Source organism: Cetorhinus maximus, chromosome 20 (assembly GCF_964194155.1).
Source record: "Cetorhinus maximus chromosome 20, sCetMax3.hap1.1, whole genome shotgun sequence".
Taxonomy (NCBI): domain Eukaryota; kingdom Metazoa; phylum Chordata; class Chondrichthyes; order Lamniformes; family Cetorhinidae; genus Cetorhinus; species Cetorhinus maximus.
The window spans coordinates 25452302-25470864 of NC_135898.1; the positions used below are offsets into that span (position 1 = coordinate 25452302).

Consider the following 18563-nt stretch of genomic DNA (forward strand, 5'->3'; position numbering starts at 1 on the left):
ATTAAGCCAAGTGAAGAGTATTCCATCACACTCCTGACTTGTGCCTTGTAGATGATGCACTGGATTTGGGGAGTCAGGAGGTGAGTTACTCGCTGCAGGATTCCAAGCCTCTGACCTGCTCTTGTAGCCTCAGTATTTATAAGGCTGGCCCAGGATGTTGATTGTGGGGGATTCAGTGATGGTAATGCCATTGAATGTCAAGGGGTGACAATTAGATTTTCTTTATTGGAAATGGTCATTGCCTCGCACTTGTGTGGCGCGAATGTTACTTGCCACTTGTCAGCCCAAGCATGGATATTTTTCAGGTCTTGCTGCATTTGGACATGGACCACATGTTTGCAATTTTTTAACCCAATTACCTGGACTATATATAATTTTTTCAAAACAAAAACAGAAACAGGAACTGGAAAAACTCAGCAGGTCTGGCAGCATCGGCAGAGAAGAGCACAGTTGACGTTTCGAGTCCTCATGACCCTTCAACAGAACTAAGTAAAAATAGGAAAGGGGTGAAATATAAGCTGGTTTAAGGGTGGAGGGGTGTGTCGGGGGTGGGGGGGGGGGGGGGTGCGGGGAGGTTGTTGGGACAAGCAGCCAGTGATAGGAGGAGATGACCAAATGATGTCACAGACAAAAGAGCAAAGAGGTGTTAAAGGTGGTGATATTATCTAAAGGAATGTGCTAATTAAGAGTGGAGAGCAGGACAAGCAAGGTACAGATAGCTCTAGTAGGGGTGGGGTGAAATGAGACTAAAAGGGCAGAAAAGGTATAGATAAATGATGGGTGGAAATACATTTAAAAATAATGGAAATAGGTGGGAAAAGAAAAATCTATATAAATTATTGGTAAAAACAAAAAGGAGGGGGAAGAAATGGAAAGGGGGTGGGGATGGAGGAGGGAGTTCAAGATCTAAAATTGTTGAACTCAATATTCAGTCCGGAAGGCTGTAAAGTGCCTAGTCGGAAGATGAGGTGCTGTTCCTCCAGTTTGCGTTGAGCTTCACTGGAACAATGCAGCAAGCCAAGGACAGACATGTGGGCAAGAGAGCAGGGTGGCGTGTTGAAATGGCAAGCAACAGGGAGGTCTGGGTAATGCTTGCGGACAGCCCGAGGGTGTTCTGCAAAGCAGTCACCCTGTCTGCGTTTGGTCTCTCCAATGTAGAGGAAACCTCATTGGGAGCAACGAATGCAGTAGACTAAGTTGAGGGAAGTGCAAGTGAAATACTGCTTCACTTGAAAGGAGTGTTTGGGCCCTTGGACAGTGAGGAGAGAGGAAGTGAAGGGGCAGGTGTTGCATCTTCTGTGTTTGCATGGGGAGGTGCCGTGGGAGGGGATTGAGGAGTAGGGGGTGATGGAGGAGTGGACCAGGGTGTCATGGAGGGAACAATCCCTACGGAATGCCACCAGGGCGGGTGAAGGGAAGATGTGTTTGGTGGTGGCATCATGCTGGAGTTGGCGGAAATGGTGGAGGATGATCCTTTGAATGCGGAGGCTGGTGGGGTGATAAGTGAGGACAAGGGGGACCCTATCATGTTTCTGGGAGGGAGGAGAAGGCGTGAGGGTGGATGCGCGGGAGATGGGCCGGACACGGTTGAGGGCCCTGTCAACGACCGTGGGTGGAAAACCTCGGTTAAGGAAGAAGGAGGACATGTCAGAGGAACTGTTTTTGAAGGTAGCATCATCAGAACAGATGCGACGGAGTCGAAGGAACTGAGAGAATGGGATGGAGTCCTTACAGGAAGCGGGGTGTGAGGAGCTGTAGTCAAGGTAGCTGTGGGAGTTGGTAGGCTTGTAATGGATATTGGTGGACAGTCTATCACCAGAAATTGAGACAGAGAGGTGTAGAGGGATTGGACGTCCATGGTGAAGAGGAGGCAGTTGGGGCCAGGGAACTGGAAATTGTTGATGTGACGTAAGGTGCCAGAGGAATCACGGATGTAGGTGGGAAGGGATTGGACAAGGGGAGAGAGAAGGGAGTCAAGATAGCAAGAAATGAGTTCTGTGGGGCAGGAACAGGCTGACACGATCGGTCTGCCGGAGCAGTCCTGTTTGTGGATTTTGGGTAGGAGGTAGAAGCGGGCCGTCCGAGGTTGGGCGACTATCAGGTTGGAAGCTGTGAAAGGAAGATCTCCAGAGGAGATGAGGTCAGTGACAGTCCTGGAAACAATGGCTTGATGTTCAATGGTGGGGTCATGGTCCAGGGAGAGGTAGGAGGAAGTGTCTGCGAGTTGACGCTCAGCCTCCGCGAGGTAGAGGTCAGTGCGCCAGACAACAACAGCACCACCCTTGTCAGTGGGTTTGATGACAATGTTAGGGTTGGACCTGAGAGAACGGAGTGCAGTAAGTTCAGAGAGAGACAGGTTAGAATTTGTGAGAGGAGCAGAGAAATTGAGACGACTAATGTCACGCCGACAGTTCTCAATGAAAAGATCAAGAGAAGGTAAGAATCCAGAGGGAGGGTCCAGGTGGAGGGAGAATATTGGAGGTGGGTAAAAGGATCAGTTGAACGGGGAGAGGACTCCTGCCCAAAGAAGTGAGCACGGAGACGAAGGGGGCAGAAGAAGAGTTCAGCATCGTGCCGAGCCCGAAATTGATTGAGATGAGGGCGTAAGGGTATGAAACTAAGTCCTTTGCTGAGCACTGAACGTTCAGCGTTGGAGAGGGGAAGGTCAGGGGGTATAGTGAATACACGGCTGGGGCTGGGATTGGAAGATGGGGTGGGGATAGAGGGACAGGCAGGGGTGGAGGGTCCTGGATGGGTGTTGGTGTCGATGAGTTGTTGGAGCTTGCGTTCCTTAGCACTTGAGAGAAAGAGAAAAAGTTTCTTGTTGAGGCGTCGGATGAGACAAAGAATAAAATGAAACTGGGGGCACGCGCAGCTTTGAAAAAGGGTGCGGCAGTGCTGCTGGAGGGAGAGGTCGAGTGTGTTCATATGGCGGCGCATGGCACTGAGTGTGGATCTCAGAATGTGACGGGAACAGCAGTCTGAGGAATGTTGTATGTCCCGGAGATACCTGTAATCCTGGGTGGAATTTTTTCAATGTAAGTTACACTGTAATTTAGCCCCTGAGCTGCAGGTATGTTTCTTGAATAAAATACCATTATTGTCATTAATAAGGAAAAGTGGAAGCTAAGTAGTTCAACACAAGGAAAAAGACTCATACACTGAAGTGATACTTGACTTAGAGAGCTCAATGAGACTGTAAGCAGAGGTCTAATGAAGTGTCTTTCAGATTCATGGCTGGAGGTGTGATTTCCCCCACTCTGAACACAAGTTGTGCAGCAAATATGTTTTGGTTCATTCTTGGCATGTTGCAGGGCACTGCGATGGTTAAAGGACCCAACTGCATTTATTGCCCAACCCTAGTTACCATAGCGATTATTGTAAGAGCTGAGTAACGTGGCTCACTTGAGAGGCTATTAGAGCCAACCAGCTTGTGTTTATTTTTCATTTCATCTTGGGAAGTGGGCGTCGCTGGCTAGACCAGTATTTATTGCTAAACCCTAATTGCCCCTTGAGAAGGTGGTGGTGAGCTGCCTTCTTGAGCTGCTGCAGTCCATGTGGTGTAGGTACACCCACAGTGCTGTTGGGGAGGGAGTTCCAGGATTTTGACCCAGCGACAGTGAAGTAACGGTCATATATTTCCAAGTCAGGATGGTGAGTGACTTGGAGGGAAACTTCCAGGTGGTGGTGTTCCCATCTATCTGCTGCCCTTGTCCTTCTAGATGGCAGAGGCCATGGGTTTGGAAGGTGCTGCCGAAGGAGCTTTGGCGAGTTGCTGCAGTGCATCTTGTAGATGGTACACACTGCTGCCAAAGGGATCTGTGCTGGTGGAGGGAGTGAGCATTTAAGGTGGTTGGTGGGGTGACGATCAAGCGGGCTGCTTTGTTCTGGATAGTGTTGAAATGTTTGCGATGTTGGTGCTGCACTCATCCAGGCAAGCAGAGAGCACCCCTGGCTGGTAGATGGATGGTGGACAAGCTTTGGGGAGTCAGGAGTTGAGTTACCTACTGCAGCTTCTGAATTACTGTAGCAATATGGCATTCATGTAGCTGGTCCAGTTGATTTTCTGTTCAATTGTAATGCCATTGATGCTGGAGTGTGGGACTGGAGCCATATGTGGCCTGGGTCAATTAGGGATGACTGTTTCCACTCTGTGAAAGCCCTTTCTGACAATGCAGTCATTTATTTGCAGTGCTCACCTCCTGAATTCAGTTTGCCGTGGCGGGATTTAAATTCTGGGCTGTTAGTCCATTTCCTGCAATTTGTCTGCTATATGAGGCCAGAAGAGGTACACCAAAGAAATCCAAGACGGAATAAACCATGTTCCAACCAATCCACCAAAACTGACCATGTGTTGTATTACTGTCTGCGCTGTCTTGCTGGCTACAAATTGGCATTTCCTTACGTTGGTGGAATGATGGCACTTGGAGTTGAGGCCGAAATGAGATCAGCCATGGTCGTAATGAATGGCAGGGCAGGCTCGAGGAGCTGAATTTCCTACTCCTGCTCCTAGTTCTTATGTTCAATGTTGCTCATTGGCCATGAAAGGAGATATGTAAATGCAAGTGCCCCTCTCTCTCCTACCTCCATTGCTTCTAAAGATACCACATGCTCGAAGTACTCAACCTGCACTATTCATTGCAAGGAACACAATGTACCTCTGTGGTTTTTCCTTGAGAACAGAATGTATTTTAATTCAGATGACTGATTTCCTTTAATGGATAACGGTTTGCTGGCACTTTGTCGGGGTGTTATGTCCTTGGAACACACCAGTGGCCGACATGATGTTGATTTTTTCCCTTCTGAAAGTGTATACCCCAGCTGGCGTGTGTTGAGGCAGGAGCCAACATCCCCTGTGCCCTTGTCCATGGTTTGTGTGATGTTTCAGCTTGCTCTTGGGAACTGCTGCTAGCCTCTATGTTGCCTGGTTCCTCATGATGAACCCAGAGAATGTGATGTGGGCAAACCTGGTCCCGACCTTGCTCCTGACAGCTCTGTGCGTTTGCGTATTGCAACTTGGGTTCGTTCATCAGCAGTGAGATCCACAGCCAGGCTTTTCTTGTTGCAATTATTCCTCAGCACCACCCCACACACCGCGCCCCCTCTCCACCTCCTTACCCCATGTCCCTGGGCCTAATTGCAGTATGATTGCTAATTTAACTCCAGCTGGAGATGGATAAAACTAGTGCTTTGATGAAACACTGAAGGTGGACTCTGGCCCATCAATTCTTTTTCAATATAACGACCTTACAACCGTTCTTTACCAAAAGACTGCAATCCATTTGTGGTAAAAGCAAACTGCCACAGATGCTGGCAATCTGAAATAAAAACAGAAAATGCTCGAAAAACTCAGCAGGTCTGGTAGCATATGTGGAGAGAGAAACAGAGTTAACGTTTTGAGTCTGTGTGACTCTTCTTCAGAGCTCTGCAGAAGAGTTATATGGACTCGAAACGTTAACTTTGTTTTTCTCTCTCCACAGATGCTGCCAGACCTGCTGAGCTTTTCTAGCATTTTCTGTTTTAATGCATTTTTTTGTTTTGGGTGAGATGTCTTTATTGTGAAAGTCATGATGTAAACTCTGCCCTTGAACTGTGGCCCAATGTGTTGTCCTGTCAGTTCCTGTTGTCTGTATTTCGAAGGTCCTCAAAGTGACATTCATTGCACTTTCATTGACATGTCCTATATGGTAAAAGCAAAATATTGCGGATGCTGGAAATCTGAAACAAAAACAAAAATAGCTGGAAAAACTCAGCAGGTCTGACAGCATCTGCAGAGAGAAACACAGTTGACATTTTGAGTCCGTATGACTCTTCATAAGAACTGTTTTCCTCTCCGCAGATGCTGTCAGACCTGCTGAGTTTTCCCAGCTATTTTTGTTTTTATGTCCTATATGGCACCTGGGATGCAGTTGGCAGACTGTGGGTGTCAGCGGCTAACTGAAGGCCCATGCCCCTCTGGAGGGCATTTACTTGGTGAAGGTTGCCCCTCACCAGGTTTACCCACCCAAACACACTGGCACTTTCTGGAGGCGGCTTGGATACTTATCTGTCACTCGGTGCTGACCAGTCAGAGGTACCATTGTTTAATCTTGTTATGATAGCAGATTTTAATAGCTGGCTGGGCAAACGAGCTTAGCCTTCTCTCCCTTCGCGAATATAAACCAGAGTAAAAGCTGACATTGAGGTGGCAGCTTGTCGATTACCGTGACATCCCAAATTGTATCTTCCCAGCATGAGGAGTTGGAGCAGCCAATTTGCACACAACTTTTGACAAGCTGCAATGAGTTAAGTGGTCACATAATCAGTTCCCATGGTGCTGCTGGGAAATGAATATTGGTCTGAACATGAGGAGAGGCCCTTCTTTGAATAGTGGCATGGGTGCTGCTCTGCCAACCTGAGAAGGATCTAAGAGCCACCGTTCAATATCTTGCCCAAATGCCTCACCTCAATGATCCAGCACTCTACAGTCTCATGTCAGCCTGGATGGTGGGCTTAAGCACACTGGAGCACCCTAAGCTGGAACTCACAGGGTGGAATTTTACGTCCCCTGCCGCTGGCGGGATTTTCCGTTCCCACCAAAGGCAGTGAGTTTTGAATGGCTCGCAGCATTTTACGGCCCTGCCCCTGCCAAGACAGGCCCGCCCACAACCTCCGATTCAGAGGCGTGAGTAGCACTGGGCCAAGGCTGACATTTCATCCAACAATAGTTCCACTCATAGGCCCTTTCTGTGCCTGTTCTCACCTCCTCCAATCCCCACACCACCACATCCCGCAACTCCTCCCTCCTCCCCTCTGCCCTACCTCCTTCAGCGCCACCCCTCTTCCCCAGCTCCTAACCCTGCCCCTCCTCCTTATCCCAGTCCCTCCCCACTTTTGCCCAACCCATCCCTCCCCCTCCCTACCTCTCCCCGTCCATTCCCCGCCTCGCTCCCTTTCACTGCCTCACCTTGTTCCTCCTCTCCCCCATTGCTCGACCTCTGCCCCTCCTCTGCCCCACCCCTTCCTCTGTCTCACCTCTCCTTCCCACTACACTCCTGCCCCTGCCCCTACCCTTTCCCTCCACCCACACTCCCCCTCCCCTTCTGCTCTGTCCTCAAACTCTTAGCCTTTTCCCCTCTGCCCCTACCCCTGTGCAGGTGCAGCAGGTAATAAGGAAGGCAAATGGAATTTTGGCATTTATTGCTAAAGGAATAGAGTATAAAAATAGGGAAGTGTCGTTGCAACTGTACGAGGCATTGGTGAGATCGCACCTGGAGTACTGTGCACAGTTTTGGTCCCCTTACTTGAGGAAGGATGTAGTTGCACTGGAGGCAGTTCAGAGGCGGTTCACTAGATTGATTCCAGAGATGCGGGGCTTGTCTTATGAGGAAAGATTGAGCAGTTTAGGCCTATACTCGCTAGAGTTTGGAAGGATGAGAGGAGATCTAATTGAGGTATATAAGATGCTAAAGGGGACAGACAAAGTAGACGTGGAGCTGATGTTTCCCCTTGTGGGGCATTCTAGAATGAGAGGCCATAGTTTTAGTCTGAGGGGTGATAGATTTAAATCAGAGATGAGGAGAAATTACTTTTCTCAAAGATTCATGAATCTGTGGAATTCACTCAGAGTGCAGTGGATGCCGGACGCTGAATAAATTTAAGGAGGAGATAGACAGATTTTTAATTAGTAACAGGTTCAAAGGTTATGGGGAGAGGGCGGGAAATTGGAGTTGAGGATGAAATTAGATCAGCCATGATTGTATTGAATGGTAGGGCAGGCTCGAGGGACTGAATTGCCTACTCCTGTTCCTAGCTCTTATGTTCTTATGTACCCCTTTCCTCCTCTGCCCTCACCTCTTTCCATCTCCCTACCCTCTTCCCCTTCCCCTCTCTCTCCCCGCCCCATCTCCTGCTCCATACCCTCATCCCCCATCTCTCTGACTCTGTCTGTTGTAAAGATATCCCGGGCTGCCTGACTCTGTCTGTGTGCTGTAAAGATATCCTGGGCTGCCTGACTCTGTCTGTCTGCTGTAAAGATATCCTGGGCTGCCTGACTCTGTCTGTGTGCTTTAAAGATATCCTGGGCTGCCTGACTCTGTCTGTCTGCTGTAAAGATATCCTGGGCTGCCTGACTCTGTGTGTGTGCTGTAAAGATATCCCTGGCTGCCTGACTCTGTCTGTCTGCTGTAAAGATGTCCCGGGCTGCCTGACTCTGTCTGCTGTAAAGATATCCTGGGCTGCCTGACTCTGTCTGTCTGCTGTGAAGATATCCTGGGCTGCCCGACTCTGACTGTCTGCTGTAAAGATATATAGATTTTTATTTTCCCCCCTATTTCCATTATTTTTAAATGTATTTCCATCCATTGTTTTATCTCTACCTTTTAGCCTTTTTCGATTCCTTCACCCCACACCACCCCCACTGTACCTTGCTTCTCCTGCTTTCTACCCTTAATTAGCACATTCCTTAGATAATATCACCACCTTCAACACCTCTTTGTCCTTTTGTCTGTGACATCTTTTGGTTATCTCCACCTATCACTGGCCCTTTAACCAGCTCTACTTGTCCCACCCGACCTTAAACCAGCTTATATTTCACCTCTCTTCTATTTTTACTTAGTTCTGTTGAAGGGTCATTTGGACTCGAAACGTTAACTGTGCTCCTCTCCGCAGATGCTGTCAGACCTACTGAGTTTTTCCAGGTATTTTTGTTTTTGCTGTAAAGATATCCCGGGCTGCCTGACTCTGTCTGTGTGCTGTAAAGATGTCCCGGGCTGCCTGACTCTGTCTGTGTGCTGTAAAGATATCCCGGGCTGCCTGACTCTGTCTGTGTGCTGTAAAGATATCCCGGGCTGCCTGACTCCGGGCTCCTCCAGAAAAGTCTCTGTGCCTTTAAAAGCGGCTCTCTGTCTCAGGCATGCAGTGGGCTGGGATGTTCGAGGCGGCCCATCCCCCTCAGAGTCAAATAAGGAGCTGAGAAACGGGTTAGTCACAGGCACACCCACAGCATCCTGCCAATGGGCAGAGGGGAGGCCGAATAGGATGCTGTGACGTGACTCAAAGAGGCTTTCATCCTGCCAGCGGGAGAAAGATCCGTAGTGGTGAGGAGGCAGTTGTACAGGCGGCCCAGTTAGTGTCTGACTCACACTCATTCATCGTGAGAGAGCCTGTACAGTAATTCCGTACGGAACCGGCAACGGGGGAATTGTCCCAGTATTAACACGCTCCACCAATCGTTCTTGTTAACTTTAACCATCTTCCTTTAGCAGATAAAATGATAGCGTCGCACCTTTTGGCTTATTACTTTACAGAGCTGAAACATGACCAGGTACAGAAGGTAAGAAAGTGCTTCTTGTTGGGTAAGTTTTCTCCATTTGCTGTCGTACAATTTCAGCTTAAAATGAACTTTTGCCCTTATCACAGCTGACTTACTGTCATCTCCTTCTGCTTCTCCTAATTTGTTTCAGTGCTCTGAAATGACGATGTTTGGGGTAATTCCCCGCAATTGAGAAATCAAGATTTCTTGTGAAACGCAGCTGGAAATGCAGGGATGGCTTTTGGGGCGGGGGGAGGGAGGTGGGTAGGGAAGGTGGGATAATGCTGCTTCCTGTGGCTTCTTACAAAAGCTTTTAAGCACGTTGTCTGTCAGGACAATTGCAAAGGGGGCCTCTGAGGGCCTGATAATGCAGCAGAATGCAGAGCTTGTGTGTGGGATGTGATTCATTCTCGAAAAGTTGTGAGGGGAGATGCGATGAATGTGGGGCTGTACGTTTCGTTATTGGGCTTGCCATGTGCTGAGGTGTCTGTATTAAGCAGGACAATTTTTTATTATCACATCTTAGCAGGATTTTAACATTGAGAGGCTGAGGTGTCTGTATTAAGCAGGACAATTTTTTATTATCACATCTTAGCAGGATTTTAACATTGAGGGGCTAAGGTGTCTGTATTAAGCAGGACAATTTTTTGTTATCACATCTTATCAGGATTTTAACATTGAGAGGCTGAGGTGTCTGTATTAAACAGGACTTTTTTATTATCACATATTAGCAGGATTTTAACATTGAGGGGCAATGTTTCAAGGTCGAGCGGGGTTCTGATGGACACTGCGTATTGGGTCCTGTGACTGAATGCTCACTTAATGCTTTAGCCTTGTTTCTTCTGCACATGGGCACTGTGGCTCTCTTTCTCATGATCAGTTGGTCCAGGTTTTCCTTTTTTTTTGTTGCTGGTTGGTTGTCAAGAACAGAAAAAAAATCCTGAACACCTTTGCCCCCTCCCCCCTACCCCACCCCAAATCTTCAAATTCTTTATGAAGATTGAAGGACAGTTCCAATCGGAGACGTTTCTTCTCCATGGTTTCCAGGAAAAGGTTTCTTGATACAGTGAGCAGTAGGAATTGGGCATTTAAATTTCCTTGTTTAGGGGAAAAGGCAGGAGACTGGCACTAAGTTAAAATGCTCAGAGAGCCAGTGCTGACACGATGGGCTGAATGGCCCCCTTCTACACCGTTATAACTGTGATTCTATGTAGGCACCAGAATTTGAGAATTTCCAAAAAGGGTCTTTAAGGATAATTGAAGTACATGTGCTAGTTGCTTCTCCTTGTGGGAGCATCTGGGACCAGAGGGCATAATCTCAGAGTAAGGGGGTGTCCATTTAAGACAGAGATGAGGAGGGATTTCTTCTCTCAGAGAGTAGTGAATCTGGAATTCTTTACTGCAGAGGGCTGTAGAGGCTGGGTCGTTAAGTATATTCAAGCTGAGATAGACAGGTTTTTAATCAGTAAGGGACTCGAGGGTTATGGGGAAAAGGCAGGCAAGTGGAGTTGAGGATTATCAGATCAGTCATGATCACAATGAATGGGGAGCAGACAGCAGACTCGATGGGCCGAATGGCCTACTTCTGCTCCTACATCTTATGGCCCAGCTATTCCTTGGAAACACAGCAATCTAATAGAGGCAAGAAAGTTAATGGACAATAATGATTTACTATATGTGCAGCACCCAACAGCACTTTGCGTGCCTCTATAGTATTTGTGTCTGGAAACAAACAATTTCAATTCGTGGTTAATTCATTATCATTCCCCAAACTACTGACTGCTGATGCTACTTGGGATGAAAACTCAAAGAACAGCATTGATCACGGCTGAAGTATTTTATAATGAATTCCTTTCCCTATGATTTTCCTGGTCTGATTTTAAGGCTATTGTTCCTTGTTCTTAGTTGATTTCCAAAGGGCACATTTTTAGGTTTCTGCTGAACTACATGCTGTGGGATTGCCTCTTACCACCTGGAGGTACCTTACTGCCTTTTTAATCCATTGGCCATGGAACCTCAAACCAGGATGTTAAGTTCCCTCACAGTTTTGTCTGCCTTTTCTGTCAACACTGGCAGATGTTAAACCACTTGCAGACTGCACCCGATATCGCAATGTGAGCACTGCTGGGACACGACAGCACTTTTTTTCAGTGATAGCTACTCAGGTTCTGTTTGCATAACCAATTTCATTCATGCCAGATCAGACTACAAGATGTAGTCGCAAACTGATTAACGTCCAATGGCGCTTTCTCAAAATAACAGTTGTGTGAGTCATTCTGTCAATTTGGGAGATTTGTCTAATTTATCTTGGGTTGGTGTGTTGCTTGCTCACCTGACTGCCTGTGTTCCATGTGTACAGGCAAATTGGACAGGTTGGAGTGCTTGTCTGTAAAGGAATCGTCTCCCCTGACCCCACAACCCCTTTTGATTTTCTGGTGTTTGCTGTGCTTGAGTGTTTCAGAAAACCTTCCTTCGCGGCCTTTATCTTTTTAACTGCTCCAGTTCATTGCTAATTTTTTCCCTACTTCCTCGTTTTGCAACCTCTTTTAACTCTGCGTCACCTCTTCTCTGGCATTCATGGCTTCCTCATTTATCAGATAGGGCGGTGCGGTACAGTATGGGAGGCCGTTATTCGGCCCATCGAGTCCCTGATGGTCCTTTGGGAGGGCAGTCCTGTTAGTCCCGCTCCCCCGCTCTTTTCGCTACCCAGCAATGCTTGCCCTTTCAATCATGTATCCAATTCACCATCCTGTTAGATAGTGTCACAGAATCTTTACTGTGCAGGAGGAGGCCATTCGGCCCATCGAGTCTGCAGTGGCTCACCAAATGAGCATTCCACCTAGTCCCACTCCCCCTGCCTTATCTTTTCAGGTAGCAATCCAATTCGCTTTTGAATACCTCAGCTGAACCTGCCTCCTGCACCCTTTCAGGAAGCTCGTTCCAGACTCCAACCACCCTCTGGGTGAAACATTTTTCCCTCACATCACTTTTACTCCTTTTGCCAATTATTTTGAATATGTGCTCTCTAGTTCTCGATATTCTCTTGAGTGGGAACAGTTTCTCACTGTTTACTCTGTCCATACCCCTCAGGATCTTGAATCCCTCTATCAGGTCACCTCTCAGCCGCCTTTTCTCCAAGGAAAACAGTCCCAGCCTCTCCAATCTATCCTCATAGCTACAGTTCTTTATCCCAGGAATCATTCTTGTGAATCTCCTCTGTACTCCCTCCAATGCCTTCACACCCTTCCTCAAGTGTGGCACCCAGTAATAGGCGCAGTGCTCCAGATGAGGCCTAACTAGTGTCTTATACAAGTTTAACATGACCTCCTTACTCTTGTACTCAATGCCCCTATTAATAAAACCTAAGATACTATATGCTTTATTAACTGCCCTCTCAACCTGCCCTGCTATTTCCAATACCCTATGTATGTACACACCAAGGTCCCTCTGTTCCTGCACCTCCTTTGGAGTCTCTCCCTTTATTTTGTCCAGTCACTCCATATTCCTCCTGTCAAAATGAATCACCTCACACTTTATCTGCCAAATCCACCAACATGTCTGTCCTTTTGAAGTTCAAGACTATCCCCATCACAGTTGACAACATTTCCAATCTTCGTTATCATCTGCAAATTTTGAAATCAGGCCCTGCACACCACAGTCTAGGTCATTAATATACGTCAGGAAGAGCAAGAATCCCAACACTGCCCCCTGGAGTACTCCACTACAAACCTTCCTCCAATCTGAAAAACAATCATTTATCATGACGCTCATTGTTTCCTGGCACTCAGCCAATTTCTTATCCAAGTGCCTACTTTCCTTTTTATTCCATGACCTAGAATTTTGCTCACCAGTCTGCTGTGTAGTGGCAGTGCATCCCAAATCCTAAGCACTTGTGTAAAAAATCTTGTGCCGCCGCTGCTTTTTGCCAACTACCTTAAATCTGTACCCTGTGTTTGCCAAGCCTTCAGCCATTGGAAACGGTTTCTCCTCACGTACTCCTTGATTTTAAATGTCCCTGTCCAATTCCCTTTCAGCCTTCCCTGCTCGGAGGAGAATAACTCCAGCTGCTGTTCCCTATCTGCTTAACTATAATCCCTTATCCCTGGAACCATTCCAGGAAATCCTCTTGCACCTTCTTCAAAGTCTCCACGTCTTAAAGTGCGGTGCCCAGAACTGGACGCAATACTCTGGCTGGGGCTGAATCGGGGCAATAGTTCACCTTGACCTTTTTTGCTTTTGCACTCTTTCAGCTCTATTGATAAAGCCTAGGATCTTGTATACACCATTCACTGCTTTGCTAAGCTGCCCTGCCCCTTTCAAAGATATTTAGCATGAATACCCTCGTCTCCCTTTTTTCTTGCATCACCTTTAGAATTGTCTCCCTTCAATCTTTCCTGCGTTACTTTTAATTTACCTTGTGCCTGCCCATTCCAACAGCTTGTCTGTCTCTCTCTCTCACTAACTCCCCGACTGTTGTACTCCATTTCCAAGTTCCAGGTCACCTGCAACATTCCAGATTCTGCCCTGTTCTGCAAAACTAAAGTCGTTACTGCACATCTGAAATAATAGTGGCCCCTACACCTGAGCTCTGGAGAACGCCCCTGTGGTCCTGCCGTTGGCTTTTCGCTAGACTGGACAGCTACTCTTAATTGTCCCTGAGTCTGGCCAAATGAGGCTGAAATCGTGATAATCTAGGAGAATATTTTGTAAAATCTATCGCAAGGAAACAGATAAGGCAGATAAGACAGGGTGCTGTATAGCTCCAGAACAATGCCTCATATTTATAAAGCATGTTTAACGTACTAAAATAGTCAAAGGTTCTTCACAGGAGCACGATAAGACGTGAGAAGATATTAGGCTTGTTAAGAATTGGGATAATCCAGCATTAAGATCTATTATGAATATAGCTGTTCTAGGTTGATTATTCTAAGATCACCTCATGCTTTTTGTAAAGCAGGGGGTGGGGTGATGTTTTATCAAGATGGCTTGGATTTCTATTCAAAGCTGCCCCTTCCTCCAAGGTGTGCTGGGCCCACTCCCCAGGCAGCAGGCCCACTTGCTGGCCTGCACCTCCCAGGACCTGATAAGAGTGGCACTTGTTACAATCGACCAAGCCAGAAGCCTCGGCCCCGGTGTGATTGAAACCTGGGTTGAAGTGGTGTGGATTCAGTGGGGGCCAGCGCATGCAGCTGAGTGAAGAGTTTGAATGATGTGGAAGGGTACATTGTATCCCCCCACTTTCACATCCCTTTCCCCTCTGAGTGAAGTCTTTAGTGCTGTTCATTTGGGAAGGATGATGGTGCAGGCTGATGATAGCTTTTACCGGACCGCTTCATGTTTCTTTCATACCGAGATGGCCCAAGGCTGGATTCTGACCTACCACCGCCGTTGGCCTCTGAAGGGATTTAAGGGAAGTACTTTGTGGCGTTGGAGCAGCAGAGTAATACGTGTGATGCCTCAGCCATTACGAAACAGCACATTCTCCAACCCAGCAAGCATTTCCCAATCTGCACAGTTTTCTGACCAATTACATTGAGGCTCCATTTTTACAGAATCTCAGTGTGCAGAAGAGGCCATTCGGCCCATCGAGTCTGCACTGACATATGAGAAACACCTGACCTACCTACCTAATCCCATTTACCAGCACTTGGCCCATAGCCTTGAATGTTATGATGTGCCAAGTGCTCACCCAGGTACTTTTTAAAGGATGTGAGGCAACCCACTTCCATCACCCTCCCAGGCAGCGCATTTCAGACTGTCACCACCCTCTGAGTAAAAAAGATTTTCCTCACATACCCCCCCCAAAAACCTCCTGCCCCTCACCTTGAACTTATGTCTCCTTGTGACTGACCCTTCAACTAAGGGGAACAGCTGCTCTCTATCCACCCTGTCCATGCCCCTCATAATCTTGTACACCTCGATCAGGTCGCCCCTCAGTCATCTCTGCTCCAACAAAAACAACCCAAGTCTATCCAACCTCTCTTCATAACTTAAATGTTTCATCCCAGGCAACATCCTGGTAAATCTCCTCTGCACCTCCTGCAGTGCAATCACATCCTTCCTATAATGTGGCGACCAGAACTGCACACAGTACTCCAGCTGTGGCCTCACCACTGAACAGCCTTTTGATTTTGTGGCTTCGGGTAGCTCAGAGGTGGTCATGTCGTCCAGAGAACGTCACTTAAGTCCCTTCTGGCAGTTTGAGATAGTCTAATTCATTCTTATAAGTCACTGTGACCCGGTCGGATCACTATAAAAATCCAACTGTTTGCAAATGTCCTTTGTGGAAGGACATTTGTGGTCCTTACCTAATCCGGTTTATATGTTACTCTGGTCCCAGGCTACTTGTCTGACGTCCAGTACTGGATGAGGAGAAATTTCCTTCCCACTCGGAACACGGAAGCTGTGGTTTTTGGTCCCTGCTCCAAACTCTATTCCCTAGCCACCAACTCCATCCCTCTCCCTGGCAACAGTCTGAGATTGAACCAGAAACAAAAACAAAAATAGCTGGAAAAACTCAGCAGGTCTGACAGCATCTGCGGAGAGGAATACAGTTAACGTTTCGAGTCTGTATGACTCTTCATCTGAACTGTATTCCTCTCCACAGATGCTGTCAGACCTGCTGAGTTTTTCCAGCTATTTTTGTTTCTGTTTCAGATTTCCAGCATCTGCAGTATTTTGTTTTTATCTGAGATTGAACCAGTCTGTTCGCAACCTTGATGTCACATTTGACCCTGAGATGAGTTTCCGAACTCCTATCTATGCCATTAAGACTGCCTATTTCCACCTCTGTAACAACACCCGACTTCCTCCCTGACTCAGCTCGTCCGCTGCTGAAACCCTCATCCCTGCCTTCGTTACCTCCAGACTCGACTATTCCGACATACTCCTACCTGGTCTCCCACATTCTACCCTCTGTAAACTGGAGCTCATCCAAAACTCTTCTGCCCGTGTCTTAACTCTCACTGAGTCCCATTCTCTGATCAGCCCCTGTGCTCGCTGACCTACACTGGTTCTCAGTCAAGCAACGTCTTAAATTTTAAAATTCTCAGCCATGTTTTCAAATCCCTCCATGGCCTCTCCCGTCCCTATCTCTGTAATCACCTCCAGCTCCACAACCCTCCCGAGATATCTGCGCTCCTCTAATTCTGGCCTCTTGAGCATCCCTGATTTGAATCGCTCTATCATTGGCGGCCGTGCCTTCAGCTGCCTGGGCCCCAAGCTCTGAGATGCCCTCCCTACACCTCTTCCTCCTTTAAGACGCTCCATAAAACCTGCCTTTTTGACCAAGATTTTGGTCATCCAATTTAATACCTCCTCATATGGCTTAGGAGTCACACTTTGTTTTATAATGTTGCCATGAAGCACCTTGGGGTTGGCATTGAAGGTGCTTTTAAAATATAAGAGGAGATTTTCCAGGATGTTGCCTGGGCTGGAGAGTTTAGTTATGAGGAGAGATAGGATAGACTGGGGTTATTTTCCCTGGAGCAGAGGAGATTGAGGGGGGACATGATTGAGGTGTATAAAATTATGAGAGGCATAGATAGGGTAAACAGGAAGGAACTTTTCCCCTTGGTGGAGGGATCAATAACCAGGGGGCATAGATTTAAGGTAAGGGGCAGGAGGTTTAGAGGGGATGTGAGGAAGATTTTTTTCACTGAGAGGGTGGTGGGAATCTGGAACTCATTGCCTGAAAGGGTAGCAGAGGCAGAAACCCTCATAACATTTAAGAAGTATTTGGATGTGCACTTGTGATGCCATGGCATGCAAGGCTATGGGCCTAGTGCTGGAAAATGGGATTAGAATAGTTAGGTATTTGTTTGACTCGATGGGCCGAAGGGTCTTTTTTTGTGCTGTAGACCTCTATAACTAAGTTGTTGTTGTCCTGTGCCAACTTGGCTAACTCTTAGCTGCCCTCTGAAGTGACTGGGCAACCCTGACCATCACTTTGGTCAATTAGGAGTGGCAAATATTTGCTAGCTTTGTCCCAATGAGGGGAACAAAAGATTGCTTGGTATATTAAAGTATCACATGCACGGATCTTTCTCGAGAACATCAGCTGAGATGAATGCTAAAAATATAATGCACTTTTTGGGTTATGGTGACTCTGTAGGATGCCTTGTCACATGCCAGTCTGCATGTGTCCTCTCTAGTGGTACATACCAATCTGTGCCTAAAGAGTGTACAGCAGTGTAACATGGAGAAGTTGTTGTGTTGTTCCCTCCTATAGATCATTCAGATGCCCACAATTGAGATCGGTTCAGTTAGTTTCCAGGCTGTGACTATTTAATCATTTCAGTGCTAATTTAACATGATGTTGCCTATTCTTAGGTAATAAAGACTGACGCAGGTAGCCGAGTAGAAACATAAATGGCCATAATGGTTAATCAAGCCTTTAATTAGCGCATTCCAATTAAGTGAACACTGTTATTTCACACTTGGGATCAGTTTGACAATGGCTTGCCCATTATAGCCATCCTGCCTCTGTTCAAACACAGTATCTTTGGCGGATTAACATTGAATTGCCTTCTCTCCACCGCCTCCTGTAGATGATTGCTTCATGCCTTGTGTCACGTAGGCTATAAGCCCAGCATTTCATAACTTGCCTACAAGCAATTATTTCACGCTTAAAAAGCAGTCTTGAAGCAGAAGGTTAGGATTTATAATTTTCCCTGTAAGGGGGGGGGGGGGAGCTGCAATCACCAAACAGATCGACCCCCCCTGACATTTGCCAGCACTTTTTATTTCCAAAAGGTTTGCGGAACCTAACCTGTGGAGGAAGGTTTCAGTAGTTTTACCTCTCCGCTGAACAACGACTTGCCGGAAAAATGCTAGCCCAGTTTCCTCTGCTGAGTGCCTGGTGTGTATGAGGCGGACGACTCGTGTTGATTTTATTCAGAGAAGGGGGTTGAGAGAGAGGAAAGAGAACAATGCTTTTGCGAAACGTATGTTCCCCGTAACGTGGAAAGACTCTCACCTGAGCCATCGGTGAGGGCATCACCAGTGGAACTGCCGAACAGCCAAGTGGCACTCTATGGAGCAAGCGTTCCAGATTTGACTGGGCTCTACCCTGTGATCGGATTTCCCTCCTGACACCACCCAGGCCTGGCTGTGTACACGTCTACACAGCAATTTATTGGCTGTTGCTATGGGCTGCCTTTTCCAGCAATACCAATCAGGGAGTGGGGCGGGTAGTAAAGGGAGAAAGAGGCAAGAAAAAACCTGACAGTTCAGCCCAAAGTAGCTTCATATTTTTGTGTGTGTGATAGAG

General features: G+C 47.2%; 1 protein-coding gene across 1 annotated transcript in view; it reads left to right on the top strand.

Moving 5' to 3' along the window:
• The first annotated feature begins 9053 nt into the window (after positions 1–9053).
• The window catches only part of LOC144694979 (hexokinase-2-like), a 63092-nt gene continuing 53582 nt past the window's right edge, over positions 9054–18563 (top strand). The window contains exon 1 of the mRNA XM_078565800.1: positions 9054–9313. Within this exon, the coding sequence (XP_078421926.1) occupies positions 9251–9313 (63 nt within the window). The 5' untranslated portion in view covers positions 9054–9250. The remainder of the gene's footprint in view (positions 9314–18563) is intronic.